The sequence below is a fragment of the Primulina tabacum genome, chromosome 18, assembly GCF_025594145.1.
Source record: "Primulina tabacum isolate GXHZ01 chromosome 18, ASM2559414v2, whole genome shotgun sequence".
In the NCBI taxonomy this organism is placed as follows: Eukaryota; Viridiplantae; Streptophyta; class Magnoliopsida; order Lamiales; family Gesneriaceae; genus Primulina; species Primulina tabacum.
This window is the reverse complement of record NC_134567.1, coordinates 1,734,098-1,752,514: the sequence shown is the minus strand read 5'-3', so window position 1 is coordinate 1,752,514 and position 18,417 is coordinate 1,734,098. Positions and strand designations below refer to the sequence as shown.

The following is an 18,417-nucleotide window of genomic DNA, read 5'->3' as shown; positions in this document are numbered from 1 at the left end:
TGGTGGCACTGGCTTCTTGACTTGACCTTGGGGCTTTTGAGGCCCTTGAGGTCTAGGAGGACCCATATTTGGCTTCTTGTTGGGTTGATTGTTATTCTGATAGTGCTGCCTCTTGCGCTGAATCTCAAAGTCAATGTCATTTAAGGACTGCTCAGCCTGATATGCATAAGTAACTGCCATAGCATAATTCTCCGGACGCATCATCATAACTTTATCCCGAATGGTAGGTCTTAGGCCATCCTTGAAATGCCTAAGTTTTTCTTCCGCGTCTCCAGCAATAAGGGGTACAAAGTGGCAACCCCTATCAAACTTCTTCACAAAATCAGCAACAGATATGTCTCCCTGACGGAGGGTCATAAATTCCCTCTTTATCCGGCTTCTGACATCAGCAGTAAAGTATTTCTCATAGAATTTCGTCTTGAACTGTGCCCAAGTGAGTGTAGCAAGGTCAACACCATGCTCGGCTCCTTCCCACCATAAAGAAGTGTCGTCCCTAAGCAGATAAGTAGTGCATCTCACACGGTCGGCGTCTCCCATGTTCAAATAGCGAAAATGTACCTCGAGTGATCGGATCCAACTCTCAGCGGCAAATGGATCGGTGGTGCCAGAAAATTCCTTCGGCCCTAGCCTCCGGAACTGCTCATAAATACCCTGCGGTGGCCTAGGTGGCTGCTGCTGCATCTGCTGTAACTGCAGCTGTAATTGCTGCTGCTGTAACTGCTGCTCGAAGAGGCGAGCCATGCCCTCTAATGCACGAGTAGCAGGATCCCCAATTGGAGGAGGTGGTGGTGGTGGTGCATTTCTTTGACTATTCCCTCGGCGATTAACACTGTTCTCTGCCTGATTCTCGATAACGGGTACGCATCTAGGAGGCATTTTATCTGAATGTTTTCCAAATTCTAACGTAACCAACATGCATTTAAATCTAAGTTATCTAATCATGTAACACATCCTGACTTAATTAGCATTTTAAGCATGCAAGGCAATACTAAAAAAAAAACTATTAAACATGTATCATAAACATAATATCCATAACGTCATGCAGGTTAAATCATATAGAATCACATAAAGCAAGTAAATCTTACAACTTGAGGCTTGACGACTGATCTTCCCGGCGCTGATGGTGGCACAACCCTTTACAGGACCTTTGCTCTGATACCAACTAAAACGTCCTGCTCTTTTTATTGCTTTAAAAGTACTAGAAATTTTTTTTTCCTTTCCCTTTTCCTTTTCCTTTTGTTGAATTCAGATCGTTAATTGTGACTTTCCTGATCATGCTCATGAGGGTCGATGGATCCATCTACATAAAACCACAGTACTGGGCGGCGGGGGACACCAGCAACACTCTCACCGGTCAACTAGGCCCTGGCCTATCATGATTCGAATAGAAATACGATCGTCGGGGCTCCCTCTGGGCCTTTTCCCATAAATGGGCTCCCTCTGGGGCCTTTTCCCCTCACGATATTCTCATTCTTCCGTTACCACAAAACTGTTACCACATATCCGTTACCACATATTCGCAATGATGGAAACACGATCGTCGGGCTCCCACTGGGACCATAACCCTCACGACGTCGCCAACATTAACGAATTAGTCACAATTATTTCACATCCTTCAACATTTTTCATTCACATCACTTTAGAAAAAAAATCATGAATATCATTACGTTTTTCATTTTTGAAACCAAGCATGCAACATATATTTTAAGTGTCTTCTTAAATCATAAAAATCCCTTAGACATTTAACAATCATCATTTAATCATGAACAATTTATAAACATTTAAAATAATCATATTTTCATAAAAATAGCATTTAGGGCACTGCCATGACCTTTACTAATTTCCCGGTGTAAAAAGATCGTTTTACCCCTGGACTCGACATTTTACCTTTTCGACTTTTTTTCTTGATTTCATGACTCTAACATGTCCCAAATAATTATTTAAACTTACGTGAATTTTTCCATAATTTTATTTGGCTTAAAACTTAGACTTTTTCAATTATCTTTTCTTAATTATTTTGACGGTGTTTTAATCCCGAAAAATCCCAAACTTTAATATAAAATTCCTAAACTCTAAATTTAGTCCTTTTATATTATTTTAGCCTTTGTGGACCACGACTCAACCCCGGTGAGCCGTTTTCCAATTTCTTCTTCTTTTAAATATCCTATTTGACACCTAAACTTCGACCCCAAGCCATCTTTTGATTTTCATGAGTTACTCCCGAGCCATGTCGAACCAAAACTTGCCCAACATGCCAAAGTACCCTACTGGACTCTAATTTTGTCAAAATATCCGCCCAAAATTGAAAACGAAGCAGCCCCAGGTGACACCTAATCTGGCCGAGAGTTTTAAATTGTGTGGACTCTTGTTTGTTGTGTTAGGGACCCTAGCCAACGACCCTAGCCCCGAACCCGTGTGTTGTGCACCTCCTTAGGACCCTAGTGAACCACCCTTGCCCAGCCCGTGCCCCATGCATCGAGCCCCTGGACCCCTGAAGCTGTGCGAAACATGCAGCAGCTTTGTGCCACTCTCTCGGGTAGAGTCCTTCCTACGATGGACTCTTCGCCGCCTCTCCTCTCGAGTCCTAGCATGGCTAGGACTCTTCCCTGGTCTCCCCCACGCCCCTGGCTAGCCCCTGGACAAGAGCCGCACCAAGCCCGGCCGTGAGGACCCCTAACCGAACCCATGTTCTTCCCATGACAGCAACTTACGTTTTATTTGGTGCTCTTCAAATTCCAGCGTGTATGGTGCGCTTACAGGACCCTAACTCACGTGTAAACCCTTGTATATCATGGCCTAGATCATGGCAGTCCTTAAACAACATACAATCATGTTTTAAGAATCAAAAACCTTGCTTAACATATCATGCTATGATCCAAAACGAAAATTTAGAAAAGTGGCACTTGTTTTTCTTTCATGTTATTCATGCATCCAATAATTTAAGCATTAATATGATATGATGGATGAGTAAAGGGAGATTAGGGTGTGCCTTTGCATTTTATACGCACGAAAAACCGTTGACGACGAAGAACGGGACGCGACGATGGCTTGCTCTTGGCTTGATGCCTTCGAAAACCTCTTCTAGCTTGGTGTGGTGAGTGCCGTGTGTGTATGGGAGGGGTGGGGAATTTTCAGAATAAAAACTATGTGGTGGCCGATTTATTTGATGGTAGACTAGGTTTTGCAACTTTTTACACTTTAAATACTAATTAAATCCCTAAGTAGACTTTAGGCCTATTAAGCCAAAAAATTAAGCCCATTAGTTAAATTAGGATTTAAATAAAATAATACCAAAGTTTTTCTTTAATTAAATATGTGAATTTATTAGCCGGGTTGCCAAAAAGCTCGTATTTTAGTTGAAAAACCAACACCGATAAAATTTACGCCCCGGCGTATAAAATCACCTCAAAACCCTTAATTTCACAAAAATACTAAAAAGCATCGACCATCTTTTAAATAATTAAAAATAATTATTTAATAAAAATATTTTACGTTTTCTTCAGCCCCCGGTCCCCGTTCCTCGATCGTCACTTGAATATTCCTAAAATACATTTTTTATGCGTGATGACAAATAAATCTCATTTAGCATATAAACAAGTACGTCACATAATTAATTAGCAACTAAAATCAATTAATTACTCAATTTTTCATAATTTCCTAGATTCGCATGCAGTTGGATTACGTCGTCTTAATTTTGGACCTTACATGATACATAAAAAGCGACAGAACTAAACATATTCCTCCTAATTTCTTTGCATTCACCAAGAAGCTTGAGAAGAATAAATGTATTTATGTTCGTCACATTCAATCAAGTGAAAACTCATCAGATCTCTTCACAAAGGCACTTCCTACGACAATATTCAGAAATCACATATATAATATTGGGATGCGCAATCTACGAAATTTGTGAAGAATTGTTCATGTCAACATGAGGGGAGTTTACGTGACTGCACTCTTTTTCCCTTACTATGGTTTTTATCCCAATGAGTTTTTCCTAGTAAGGTTTTTAACGAGGCAGTACAAAAACACGTAATGAAGAAGACATCATCGTATCATGATCATCATCACAAGGGGGAGTGTTGAAAATAATATTTGAATATTGAAAATGTAATAGTTGAATATTTGAATGTTGAAAATAAGAGTTGTAAAATTAGAAATTTGTGTGTGATGATGTAATTAATGATGTATTTTATTTTTGGATTATCTGTAAAGATTTTCTATAAATAGATCTCTCATTTGTGAAGAAAATCACAATTGAGTAGAGAGAAAAATATTATAAAGTGTGTAGTTTGGTAAATTTTGAGAGTTTGAGATTTTTACTTTTTACCATAAACTTTTACTTTTTCACAACAAGATTAAATATGGATTTGATTTTTATGGGAGTTTGAGGACTGTAAAGTATATAATTCGATTTTAGCACCTCGTTTTAAAAAAATTACATTTTACCCCGAGGTTTGAACTTTGAACACGGGGAACTATCGAAAATTTGCAGCGAAGATTCGATATATTTTTTCCTTTATTCATAAAATCAAATCGACACCGATCAACGGCTACTTCATCCCTGAAGAATTTCACAGATTCTTGGAAAAACTTCAGTCACATTGAATATACGACAACTATGTTTGTGTAATCCTTCTATAAGAAGGTGCTAGAATCATGGGAGTGAAGAATCTCTGGGACATATTGGAATCTTGCAAGAAAACCCTTCCTCTTCACCATCTCCAGTAAGTTAATCATCATTTTCCCTTTGCAAGAACCGAGGAATGGATGGTTTATGTGTAAATCTGTGTAAAAGATTTGAACTTTCTTGCTGTTTTCGTTGAATACTTGTCAATTAGGAACAAGAGGGTATGCGTGGATTTGTCTTGTTGGATGGTTCAACTTCAAAGTGTGAATAGATCTCACTGTGCGACGAAAGAGAAGGTTTATTTGAGGGGTTTGTTCCACCGCCTAAGAGCTCTCATTGCCTTGAATTGTAGTCTTATCTTTGTTACAGGTACTTTGTGGTGCCCTGCCCTTGTGCTCGTTTTCTTGAATCTTTGTTTAAGACTTCTTCGAGGAGTATTCGAGGCCACCTTTCTTGCTTTTCACGCGAGCGTGTCAGGGAACCACTGTCTAAGATTAATATAAATCACTGATTATAAGGCTCTCTGTTAGTTCATGCTTGTAATGACTACGAATTAAAAAATTTGGAGACAAAGCCTGAAGCAACCTGGAAACTTAAATTTTCATGCTATTACAAACTGTCATGATGGAATATATCTTAATCATGATATTTAAAAAAAATTGTGACTCATGCCTGCATTTGCATTTATCTAGATGGAGCAATTCCTGCTGTCAAATTATCTACATACAGGCGCCGCTTAAATAATGCAGAGAACGAAGTAAGATTACCATGTGCCTTTTCTCAAGACTTCTTTTTTATATCAGCAACATCCATGCATACTAAATTGCTGTCATAAGTTATGCAGGCCATTGTAGATGCTGCAAATCATTGTAAAGTATCGTCTATTAAAAGAAACATGGGATCTGAGTTTTCACGGATGATAAAGGAAGCCGAAGTTCTAGCTTTGGCGCTTGGTATTCCATGCCTGAATGGGTAAGTTATTAGGTTATGTGAATTTTTTAATTTACTGTTTCGCGTGTATAAGTGAACCTGTTTATATTGGTTACATGATGAGGGCAAGAAGATTTGATTTTCACAAGAGATTTTATTACTCATATTTCCATTGTGAAAGTTCTCGACGCGCACTTACTGCAATCTGTTTCTCCCAAAACATATGCAGACTTGAGGAGGCTGAAGCTCAATGTGCATTGCTAAACTCAGAATCGTTATGCGTTAGTTTCTCAAAAATCTGTACATTCGACACTTCGAATTTAAGATTTTTTCAAATGTGCCCATTGGTGACTATCTAACGGTGTTTCAATCATGTACCAAATTATTATGATTATACAATTTTTATTTCTTCAATTATATGGTTCATCAGGATGGATGTTTCACGACAGATTCTGATGCATTTTTGTTTGGGGCGAGAACGGTCTACAGAGATATTTGTCTTGGTGAGTGATAAGTTCCCTTTGTTTCAGTACATCTGCTATGATATACTCACGCTAATTCCTTTCATTCATTCAGGTGAAGGTGGTTATGTTGTTTGCTATGAAATGGATGATATTGAGAGATTCCTCGGATTTGGAAGGAATTCCTTGGTAATTTCACTTCTCTTGTGATGTAATTAAAGACATGGGACTAAATCTTTTTTAAAATGTTGTGACCTTCAGATTTCTCTAGCTGTTCTTCTTGGCAGTGATTATACACAAGGAGTTCGTGGTTTTGGACCGGTTAGGTTAAGATATATCTGTTCACCACATTTTACTACCAAAATCTGCCATTAGACAGACTCCTTTACATGATATTCCTTTTCTTTTTTTTTTTGATGTAGGAGTCAGCTTGTCAGTTTGTCAAATCTATCGGTGACTCCACTGTTCTTCGACGTCTTGCATTAGAGGGATTGTCAATTGTAAAGAAACAAAAGAGCTCCAAAAGAAAAGAACAAACTTTAACAAGCAAACATGAAGAGCACTTTGCCATTCTCAAGACTAATTTTGTTGGTTAGTTTATAAAGGCTGGTATTTATCATCTCTTGGGCCTCTATAGTTGTAGGATCTTGACATCTTGTGGGATTTACGAAGACCCTGAGCCACACTAAAAATTCTCAACGTTCAACTGCAAAAATCTCCTCTCATGCATTTTATAGTTCCAATACGTTGCTACTACTATTGCTCCCATTAATAATCACTACATGATTTAGGGAATGGGTGTAATTTGCCTATCGACAATCAGTTTTTGAAAGTGATTGATGCATACTTGAAGCCAAAATGCCATTCTGCAGAATCAGTTGCCGTGCACAGGTTAGTTCAAATCATATCTGACGTTGTGAATATGAGGCGTGGGGATCTGATCATTGAAGAAGCATGTTTGCAGGTGTAATGCTTTTCATTCAGTGACAATGAATAAAATGAAAAAAGAAATCCATTATTTCATCTTTGCAGGGCTCTTTCTGTGTATACCTTTGGTCGTAGCCAGTTGCATCAGATATGTGCTCAGTTTTTTGACTGGCCTCCAGAGAAAACAGGTTCTAACTTAGCAAACTACAACCACATGGTGAATGTACGTATTTATAAGTGCATGCATGTGGTCTTTGAAACCGTCACATATACCAGTATTGAACATGTAGGTAAATGTTGTAATACAGACTGAAATCGAATGGAGATAAAAAATTTTGATTTATGAAATCTGTAAAATGGCAATAATAAGTGAGAACAAAATTTTTTTTTATTAATGAAATTTGTAAAATGGTGCTCTACCACATTTGATTTCTGAAAGAGTGTGTATTTGTCGGCTCAGATGAATACATTCTTCCGAAGATCGCTGAAAGAGACTTGAGGCGATTCTCTAACCTTTGCTCCACCTCATCACAACTTGGAGTCTATCTGCCTATAGACGAGGTAACAATCTTTTTGCAGCTTCTGAGCAACCTAGAGGTTCATAAATTTTTTGTTTCGGATGAAATTGTTTCCAACTATACGTAAGTCCTGTTTTGGAGACCTCAAAATTTATGTTCAGTATCACCTTTTCATTGTTTTAATGAAGAGACCTACGTATGTGTCACTTGACTTTTGAAATTATATTTGTATTTGTTCTAAACCTTGGAATCTTCATTTGAACTTGTATTGTCTTCAAGAAATAAAAGATGAATGGAATGAATTTTGCTCGTGATTGCAGATGCCAGTCAAGTGTCCTGTATCTAGCATTGTTAAGAAGAGAATATCTCGAGGAAGAGACTACTTTGAGGTTACTTGGGAAGACATGCATGGGCTCAAAGCATCTGTGGTACCTGCCGATCTTGTGGAGAGGTGAGACGGGCAATAGCATGTACAAGTTTACGCATAGTAGTGGACCAATACCTTAGTTTAGGGAACGAGTGCTCTTATTTGCCATTTTTAACTACCATGCTTACTTATTCATTTCTCCTTTCGTGTTAGTGCTTGTCCCGAAAAGATTCTGGAATTTCATGAAAGGAAAGCTCAAGAAAAGAAACCGAAGCATAAGTCGAGGCCAAAGAAAGTAGGGAAGACAGTTCTGAAGGAAATTGATGATAAACTACGGGAACTTCTGCTTGATAGTGACCGAGACACGAACAATACTGATATTATAGGAGGATTGGTACCAGAGGAGATCAGTACCTCCACCCATGTTGATATGCTCGACCCAAGGGCATGCCATGGTTCCAAGTTGAAGGTTAACAGTCGAGGAGGCGAAGGAGGGAAGAATGGGGTTAGCTCCAGTTCAGATTGCTATGCCACTGGTTTGAGTTTCCCTGAAACAGAAATAATTGATTTGATGAGCCCTTCACCCTCAGTACGTGCTCGTGGCATTTCTGAATGCCAAGATGTGAAGTGCATTGATGTTGAGTTGAGTGAGTCGGATAATGATGTTTCACCTGAACACGCAAGAAGAGCCAGGGAGCTCAGATTGTTCATAGCCAGAATAGGAGATCGAAACTCTTGATTGACAAATGTTAAATTTGGGCTTCATCAAGATGGATTCTGATCGAGAAGGATGTCTATGCCATTTCAATTCTTGTTTTTATTTCCATGTATGCCATTTATTGATTTCAGTCCTGGAAATCACAAAAATGGATTTTATATATTCTGTAATTATTCATGTCTCGAATAGAGTAAAAGGGGGAGTAACATAAACAAATTCTAACCATGGGAAGTGAAACAAAACCACTCAAATGAAAATGAAAATGATTTTCGTAATCTTCTCATCAACTGGTTTTTTAAATCAATTGAACATCTCCGGGATAACTCCAGGTAGTACAGGGCATATATTTTGTACAGTGTCACGTCATGAAAGTCGATAACCTTGCCCATAATTGGTTATATCTTTAGTCTCTGTAATCTGACTGAATGTTCGAAATTCATCCATGGCTGGATTAGTGATGTAGGGATTGAACTGGGAACTGGTGATGTATGACTTGAATTGGGAACCGGTATCTGGATTACCATGGAAATGGGATATTGCTGAATTGGAAGATGAATTGGTGATCTGGCAAGAAAATTCATGACTAGAGACATCGTTATTATTCATCCTTGGGTAACTGATGCTAGTCGCGGCATATGGAGGGATGGTCGAACCCACAGTTCTAGCAACCGTACCAGAAGAATAAGGAAAATATGAACTTTCGCTGGTTGAGAAGGAGACTTGAGCCCCAGGAAACATTGATGGTTCACGGCCGTAGATGCCACTAGTCTGACCATAAATAACAGATGGAACAGGCGTAGGTGGGGGAGCTGGAACAGGTTTCTGCCCAGCTATTCTAACTGCCAAAACTTTACCTGCCATTTTGTACCCATTCATGTATGTGACAGCTGCAGATGCATCAGTGGACTTGTCGAATTCAACAAATCCATAACCTTTACTGAGACCTGTCATTGGATCCTTGATTACTGCTGCCTTGATGATTTTACCAAACGGCAAGAATAGCTCTTTTAACCTTTTTTCATCAGTTACCTGGGATAGATAGCCCACATAAAGAGTTGAATTGTCCACCTCTTTGTTCGATTTTTCGTTTGCTTTTTCATTTGATATACATTTTGATGTGGGATGGTCAAAACCTCCGCATGTGTCGCAACAAGCAGCGTTAAAACTGGAATCTTTCAGAGGGCAGGCATATTCTCTGTGGCCTTGCTCCTTGCACAACTGGCATGTGTTTTGATCTTTATATGTTCCCCTCATTTTTGCCAGCTCTGTTAACTGAGCTTTTTTGTGTTCATTATTTTCATCGGCCACCGGAATAAGCAGCTTCTCAACCATAGCCTTGGCAGCATTCAATGCCCTTTGGTTGTCAGCCTCCACGAGGACATGTAATTCTTCAGTCTCAGAATGGTCCCCAAAACCTTTTCCTCTTAGACGAATCTTTGCTCCAGTTTCCTTCTCCATTCTCTTTTGGGTATTTCCCTTAGGTCCAAGAATAAGACCTATGAATTTATAGGTTGGATACTCCCCCACAGGAACAAAAATTTTCTTTGTAAAAGGGTAAGGACTTTGACAGGATAATAGTGTAGCTAACTGAGATAAAATTTTTCTTTGATTTTTCTTGAGTTTCCTCCGTGCACGTGCATTTATCTTCATGCCATGGCTAATGTTATCTGGTTTCTGAGGGGATATTTCTTCTGCAGTTTCCTTACCATTAATCTCCGAACTTTGCAGCATTTTGTTTATTTCCATTAAGCTCTCCTTCAACCTCAAGACCTCTTGGTTCGTTGAAAGCTCCAAGGAGCTTGATACCTGAAACAAGAAATTTCGAGAATCATCATTATCCCACCTGGTTTTCCTTCTTTTACCAGTCTCAGCAATTAAAGGAGTTTCCCCTTCAGCTCTGAGATCCCACCGACTCCGCCTGTGTTTTATAGAACTTGTACCAGGCTCGTGCTGTTTAGAAGCACAATCATCATTGACAGTGACACTAACAAGTCCTATTTTACCATCAAACTCGCTTTTAGCAAATGTACCAATTGATTCGGACTTCAAGTTTTCTTCATTCTGAATCATCTTCTGTGATTTACAGCCTTCTAGTGTCATTTTTCCCAATCTCGAGGAATGCTGAACATGTTTGGTTGCATTATTACTCTGGTGTAACTCTGATGGAGTGACAGTACTTGAAATGGGTCCACTCGTCTTTATAGCAACCATTTTATTTCTGCTTTCTACATCAGCACTGTCATTGAGTTTATGCCCCAAACCCTTAACATCTGCACTACCACCCCTTAAAAGAGAGAGATTAGAATTTTCCACCGCTTGCTCTTCATCCGATTCCTCGTCTATTTCCTCTTCTGGATCATCTTCTAGATCCTCAACTATTTCCTCTTCTGATTCTTCTTCAGGTTCTTCATCCATTTCTTCTTCTGGATCATCTCCAAGATCCTCAACTATTTCTTCTTCCGATTCTTCTTCGGATTCTTCATATATTTCTTCCTCTGGATTTTCATCAGGCTCCTTGTGTACTTCGTCTTCCTCATTTATTTCCTCTTCTGGATCATCTTCAGACACCTCAACCATGGTATTTCCAGGATCTTCATCAGATTCCTCGTATATTTCTACCTCCGAAGCTGCTTCTTCAGGTTCCTCATTCATTACATTTTCAGGATCTTCAGAAATTTCCACATACAACCCGTTTTCTTGATCTTCTTCAGGGTCTTCCTCACTGTCACTCTCAAAACGCTGCTGGCTCAACTCCTTGGTTTGTAGCTCAGTCATAACATTATCAGGTTCAGCATCAGCTTCTCCCATTCTTACTGCATTTGGTTGTAATCCAGATACATGCAAAGAGGAAAATGGTTCAATAAGACACAAAAAAAATTGATGAAAATATGAAATAGAGGAGCTTCTCAGATTCCAAATCCAAAACTTCCTCAACTACTTTTCCTACTAACCCCAAAACAGCTCTACAATATACCAGTCCAACTCAAGGATGTTTCTACACTGTGTGATCGTGCTATACCCAGTGTTCTAAATGGCGGTCGAGGCGGCTGCCTAGGCACCGCCTAGGCGGTAGGCGGCCCTCGACCGCACCGCCTATGCATGAGGCGGGTGTTTTAGGCAGCCCAAGCTATACGGCATTGGGGAGGCGGGTCGAGGCGACGAGCAGGCGAGTCAAGGCGGCGAGCAGGCGGGAGAGGCGGAGAGCAGGCGGGCTACACAGTCAAGATTTTTAAGTTGTAGTCAACAATTTTAAAAACCTAATCAAAGTTAATTAATTTTAAATATCAAAACCTTAACATACATTACTTTCTTTATTTTATTTTTGGTTTTCACTTTTAACTCTCAAGTCTCAACCACCACACACAATATACCGCCCGCCGCATTTTATTAATTGCACATTATCTAGAAGATATTATATTTTGTGTTTAATATTATTTAATTGCACATTTTACATAAAAAATGATGACTATATGTGATTATATTGCATGATTATCTATGATTATCTACAAAAAAAATACTTAAAAAAATTCAAACCGCCTAGGCACCGCCTCCCGCCATTTATAACCTTGGCTATACCAATGAAAAATACAGTCCTATGATCTTAATGAACTTCCATTTCACATCACAAGAAACAGATAGACAACTAGAATAACAAACCAAATGGGATGTGTATCATAACACACTCTTTTGGAAGCATATGTCCATTATTTACAACACAAAATCCCTAATTTATATGTTTTTCTCACATAAAAACAAAATTTGGAACACCCTGAATCATAAACCGAAAAAGCATAAAGAAATGGCGAAAATAGCCACCCAGAGTGAGTGAAGAAGAAGACTGAATTATGAGACCAACCTTCTCGACGAAAAACCTAAACCAGAAATCTGGAGCCCCGATTCTGCCACAATGGCGAAGCCTAGATGAACATCCGTGATCTGGGCAATTTGCACTTCTCCACCTCACCTAATGGGAAAATGGAATTCAACTCTTTACAATTTGGGGCAAAAAAATTTGTTCTCCCGACCAAGGCAATTTTGGGGAAACGAGGGAATAAGGAGTTCATTTAGTCGGAAAAAGGAGTCATCATAATTTTATTATTTTGTTTATAAAAATAAAAATAAAAAATTTATATTAATCAAAATAAAAATTTCACCCCAAACTCAACTAATATATAAAACTCTATCCAAAGCTCAAACTAAAAAGCTCGACCCAAAAAACTCCACCTTTGAAACTCTCTATTATGAAAACGCAACCCAAATACGAAAATTTTATCCAAATATAAAAAAAATCGACTAAAATTAAAAAATTCGACACAAAATGTTAAAACTCGACCAAGATATAAAAAATTTAACTCAAATTCGACCTAAATTTTAAAAAATCGACTAAGTATCGACTTAAATATAAAAAACTCGATACAAATATAAAAAACTCACCCTTATATTTTGAAATACATTCTATTTTTATTTTAAATATACCATATGATAGTAAAAAAAATATTATAAACGATAATAGCATGTTTAAACTAAAACTATGTTTCTCGATTTTAAGTCACGCTGAACATAAACTTATATACTGGATTTATGTTATATGGAATAGCATGCCTAGATTGTGCGTAAAACTCCTTTGCAGTTTTCTTTTTATTGTTTAGTAATATTTCTTTTCATTCATGAAATAATTTCAAAAAGAAAACTAATACCCTCGGGAAAGCCCAGGTCGTGGGTACTGGATGATCCCGGGTCATGGGATAGGTCCTGACAAGCTTTGGGCCGGTTCGATAATAGACGGACAAATAATTGCCCGAGACATCATCTCCAGGTTACAGTTTTCTTTTTATTGTTTAGTAATATTTCTTTGCATTCATGAAAAAATTTCAAAAAGAAAACTAATACCCTCGGGGAAGCCCAGGTCATTGGTACTGGATCATGGGATAGGTAGGGGCCTAGCCATAGTATAGGTTGGGCTGGGCTGGGCCCAGCAAAGATTATTATTATTTTTAATATAGACATAGTGTAGGCCCAGCAAAGATTATCAATTTTTTTTTTAATATAGACTTAGTGTAGTCCAATTATTTCCTTAAGCCCATCTATTACAAAAATAAAATGAAAAAAAAAAGAGAGAAGTTAAAAAAATGATAGTAAAAAAATGCTCATCTCTCACAGCTTTAGGAGCGCCTGGAAATTGAAATTCACATATCAATAGAGTTTCTCACTCTCTGTGAAGCCATGAATCCCAGTGATGGCTTCAATTCATTCTCTGAAAGTGTTATTTATTTTTCGATTGATAAATTTTATCTCAATGATTTTTCCAAAGATGACATGAAACATTCGAAAACTCAATTGGATCCTTACAAGCTTGATGTATTTGAGGATCCGAGGTTTAAAAATGTTGATTCTCTTCCTAAATTATGCCGACTACTAGTTGGAACAAAGAAGTCGAGGATTTATTTCATTATTGATAGACTGATTCATTTGTTCTTGACTCTTCCAGTTTCCACTGCTACAATTGAGCGAGCATTTTCATGGATGAAACTTCTCAAGACACCGCTTCGCAACAAAATGGAGCAAGAATATTTAAATAATGCAATGATTTTGTATATTGAGATAGAGATTACTCATGACACTGATATAGATTACATAATTGATAGATTTGATATTTTGAAAAATCGAAGGTTGCGACTAAAGTAGTGTTTATTTAAACTACCCTCTTTCGCGTAAGTTTTTTATTATTATTATTATGCGTACTCTTTCATATGATTAATGCTTGAACATTTGAAAAATATTTATCCAGATTTTATTATTATATTGTGAAAATTGTGGATTGCATTTGATCTTTATGTCTTGTGAAAAATGTTGTATTGATTTCTAGATTATTTTTTTTTTATTTTCTAGCCCCCCATATTTTAAAATTCTGGCTACGCCCCTGGATTGGTCCTGACAAGCTTTGGGCCGGTTTGATAATAGACGGGCAAATAATTACCCGAACATCATCTCCCCGGGCTGCCAGAAGTCGGGCTTCTAGAAGAGTTCCCGGGTGATGATTCTCTATCCGGATTACCTCGATAATTGCACATCATTCGAGTGCACAAGTATGAGATACCTTATCTTGGTAATCAATAGTGTCAGAATCGCATAAATTTGACAAGGCGAAATGGACAGTTTGGAGTGTCAGAAAAGCAAGGATGGGCAACCAACTTGCCATAATTAGTAAGTATGCACTAAAAACAAGGTCACCATTGACTTTCTTTCTATAAATACAAGGTATGTTAAACATTAAGGGATTCGTTCAAATATAATTTTCCCACATCATTTATTCTCTAGAATTTACACCATTTATACAGCATTTCTCTTTGCTACATGGTTTTTTCATCATTCACATGCTGACTTTAGTATTGGAATGATCACGCCGGACATCCCTCTGGCGCCCATTCATGTGGTTATCTTCGTATTTGCAGGACAACATCTGTTTTTCTCGGGAGAAATACCTTTGGTTTGGACGCATCTCGTTGTGCTCTCATCTCTCATCATTTTCATGACCCGACCCAGTGAAATTGCCCATGCATCTTGCACTCATTTTTACCTGGTCGCATCATTGGCGCCGTTTGTGGGAAAAAGAGTTTAAGGCGTAGATATGGCTCTCACCAGAAGAACAAATCAAGAAAACTCTCGGGTTCCTGGAGGCGACTCCACCTCTCTCTGGTCAAGGTGGCCCTCCACTCACGGGTCCTCAGCCTACTGTTACCTTGTCACCCGAGGAATTGGCTCGGATTATATCCGACCCCGTTAAGAAGACCATGGCAAAGAAGGTCCCTTCCCATCATTCTACCCAGCCCGAACTTGAGCAGGAGCGGAGGCGAGGGGGCAGAGAAGAAGGGATTCTGCACCCTCCACAAGGCCTGTTCTCATGACACAAGTGAGTGCTGGATGTTGAAAAAGGAATACAGTCGCCCCTCCGAACCAGAGTACAACCATCAAATAGAAGAACGAGGTTGCCAACTTGGTCAACTCAACATCCAAGGCCTAGCTCACACGTTGCTTCGCGAGGCGCCTCAAGTGAAAGAAGAAATCAGGAGCCAGAACGGAAGAAGGCCTCATCTCCTACCTTAGGTGTAATAAAAATGATTTCCATAGGTTCGAAGGACGGTGATTCTAATCGGGCCCCGAAGGCATGAGGCAAGAGAGATTGTTGGAAGTAAAAGGAGAAATGAGAAGTGAGCTGACCATAAGCTTTGTCCCGGATGATCTCCGAGGAGTCAGCCTTCCCCATAATGACCTTTGGTGATCCAGGCCTTGCGTTGCTAACTAAGACGTAATGAGAGTCTTTGTAGATTCGGACAGCTCTGTTAACATCATATTCAAGGAAGCCATGATGCAGATGGATTTGCAAGGGCACTAGTTGGAGTCAGTAGAAATAGCCTTTTTTGGTTTCGCTGGTCATACTGTATACCCGGAAGAAGAAATAATTTTGCCATTAAACTTGGGCACCCGTGAACTACGAAAACTGTTATGACTACTTTCACAGTTGTGGATGTCTCGTCATCATACAATATTATCTTGGGTCGGTCAGCCATGAATGAATTGAAAGCCGTAGCCTCCACCCACAATCAAAAGATCAAATTCCCTAGTCGAAAATCAGGTTAGAGAAGTAAGGGAAGATCAACTATCTTCTCCAAAGTGCTATGAGAGACGTAATTGGTCGGGATTTCACCCTTGGTGGCCGAATATAGGTTGAACATTATCCCAGGAGCCCGATATATGAAGCAGAAAAAGAGGCACTTTGGTATGGAAAAAGACAAGATGATTGACGCATGATATATGTCATATTTACGTGTTTTAATGCATGATGTGAGTCGTAGTTTGCATCGTTCTGGGTTTTATGGACTCTGCATTCTGTTTATTTTTTTCTTATTTTATTGCACTCAATCACCGCTCATTGAAGTATATTAATGTGCAGACAAACGACGGAAAATGGAGAAAAGTCAACCAAAGAAGAAGGTAGGGACAGAAGATGTCGCGCTAGAGAGGTCAAATTTGACCGCCCCAGCGCGAGTGCAGCAAAAAAACGAGTGCCAAGCAGAACACCTCGAGTTAGGGCGGTCAAAGAGGTCAAATTTGACCGCCCCAGCGCGAGAGGCTGCGGAAGACACCAACAGGACAAAAGAGTCGCGCTAGGGCGGTCATGTTCGCGAGCAAAAAAAAGGAAGTTCCAATTTTGAGTTATGTTCAACATGGAAAGGGGGAGGCTACAATAAGGAACCCTAGGCACGAAAATTGGGAGATGATTCAGCAGCCAAGGAGTTTGAAGAAGAAGAAAAAGCTTGGAGCAAGGGCGTGGATTGGAGATTTCGCGATTCCCGGGTTCCGTTCTTCGCATTTTCCGTCACGACTAGTATTTCTTATTTAGAATTTATCGTTTAAACATTGTGTTGTTTATTTTTACTATGAATTCGAGTAACTAACTTACATTTTTATTGGGATTAAAGGGGATCCTACCCCGAAACTGAATTAGTTAATTCATATTTCGATTTTTGATTTATCTTTGATTATACTATTATGTTATCGTGTTGTTAGAGTGTAACTAACTTTAATAACAAATTTTATATCGAGAGTGAGTTCGAGAGAATAGCTTGTGATAGGAATGAGTAGCATAGTCCGTGGATTTACAATTTACAGAGAAATATGAAGTCGGATACGCGCCGATAGTCATAGTCCGGTAGGGCGAAAGCTAGGGGATTTCATAGAAGGATATGCGATTCACCTTTGATAAATTATTAAAGAAATTAATTACTTCACTGAGTAGATTTAGTTTGGCATAGCTCGAGAGGGCGTGTTCAATTGAATAGGAAATCCTGTCGGAAGCGTAGATTATTATCGAACGAATTAAGTAAATAACGAAGGGTAGGTGAACCAAAATTCCCAACAAATTCATTTTTAATTGAATCTTTATTAACCATTCTAAACTATATATCGCATCATTTAATTCTTGAATTTTATCTTTGAGTTTTTATTTAATTGTAGTAGTAGAAAACAATCATCCAAATTTCGTTGTTAAAGATTTAATAACTGTAAATAATAATTGAAAAATACAATCTTTATTGGAACGATACTCGTACTCTAGAACATTATATTATAACTTGACATCGTGCACTTGCGATATTTCGAGCTTAAATATTATTAATTTTGACCAAGAGTTTTAAAGTACAAGTTTATCTCGATCAAGTTTTTGGCGCCATTACCGGAGACTGTTAATTCACAATTTTATTTTTAGTTAATTTCTTTAGCATTGTTTTATTTTTCTTGAGCTAACACTTCATATTCTATTCCAGATATCTTTTTCAGTGCATGCCAAAATCACTTGATGTGGAGGTTGAGCAGTTTGACCCTGAAATTCAAAGAAATTTCCGCAGAAGAAGACAGCGGCAGAGACTGAAGGAAATGATGGAGAGGCACGAGCACGAGCATGAAGAGAAACACCATGAAGATAGACATGTTGAGGTGCCACGCCACATACCGATGCTAGATTATGCCCGCCTTCTTTGGATGGTGCACGCCCCAGCATTGTGAGGCCTATTGTGCGGGCAAACCAATTTGAAATCAAGCCAGCTATAATTCAGATGATTCAAAATACAGTCCAGTTTGGAGATCTGCATTAGATGACCCAAACACGTACATCGCAGATTTTCTTGAAATTTGCGATACTTTTAAATTTAATGGAGTTTCTGATGATGCAGTTAGGTTGCGTTTAATTCCTTTCTCCTTACGTGACAAAGCTAAAGCATGGTTAAATTGTTTGCCTGTAGGTTCGATCACCACATGGGAGGACATGGCGAAATTATTTCTTATTAAATACTTTACTCCATCTAAGACTATGA

General features: G+C 38.7%; 2 protein-coding genes across 2 annotated transcripts; one reads left to right on the top strand and one right to left on the bottom strand.

Annotated features, from left to right (window-relative positions):
• The first annotated feature begins 4,431 nt into the window (after window positions 1-4,431).
• LOC142532611 (single-strand DNA endonuclease 1) lies at window positions 4,432-9,098 on the top strand. Its single transcript, XM_075638928.1, has 14 exons — window positions 4,432-4,724; window positions 4,839-4,996; window positions 5,320-5,384; window positions 5,472-5,599; window positions 5,787-5,838; window positions 5,988-6,060; window positions 6,134-6,207; window positions 6,280-6,339; window positions 6,441-6,609; window positions 6,810-6,909; window positions 7,051-7,133; window positions 7,406-7,506; window positions 7,784-7,914; window positions 8,044-9,098. Exons 1-14 carry the CDS (start codon window positions 4,657-4,659, stop codon window positions 8,567-8,569), a joined length of 1,788 nt encoding a protein of 595 aa, XP_075495043.1. The 5' UTR covers window positions 4,432-4,656; the 3' UTR covers window positions 8,570-9,098.
• LOC142532610 (uncharacterized) lies at window positions 8,812-12,608 on the bottom strand. Its single transcript, XM_075638927.1, has 2 exons — window positions 12,405-12,608; window positions 8,812-11,361 (listed from the first exon to the last, which is right to left on the bottom strand). Exon 2 carries the CDS (start codon window positions 11,354-11,356, stop codon window positions 8,912-8,914), a length of 2,445 nt encoding a protein of 814 aa, XP_075495042.1. The 5' UTR covers window positions 11,357-11,361; window positions 12,405-12,608; the 3' UTR covers window positions 8,812-8,911.
• Between the last annotated feature and the right edge of the window lie 5,809 nt (window positions 12,609-18,417).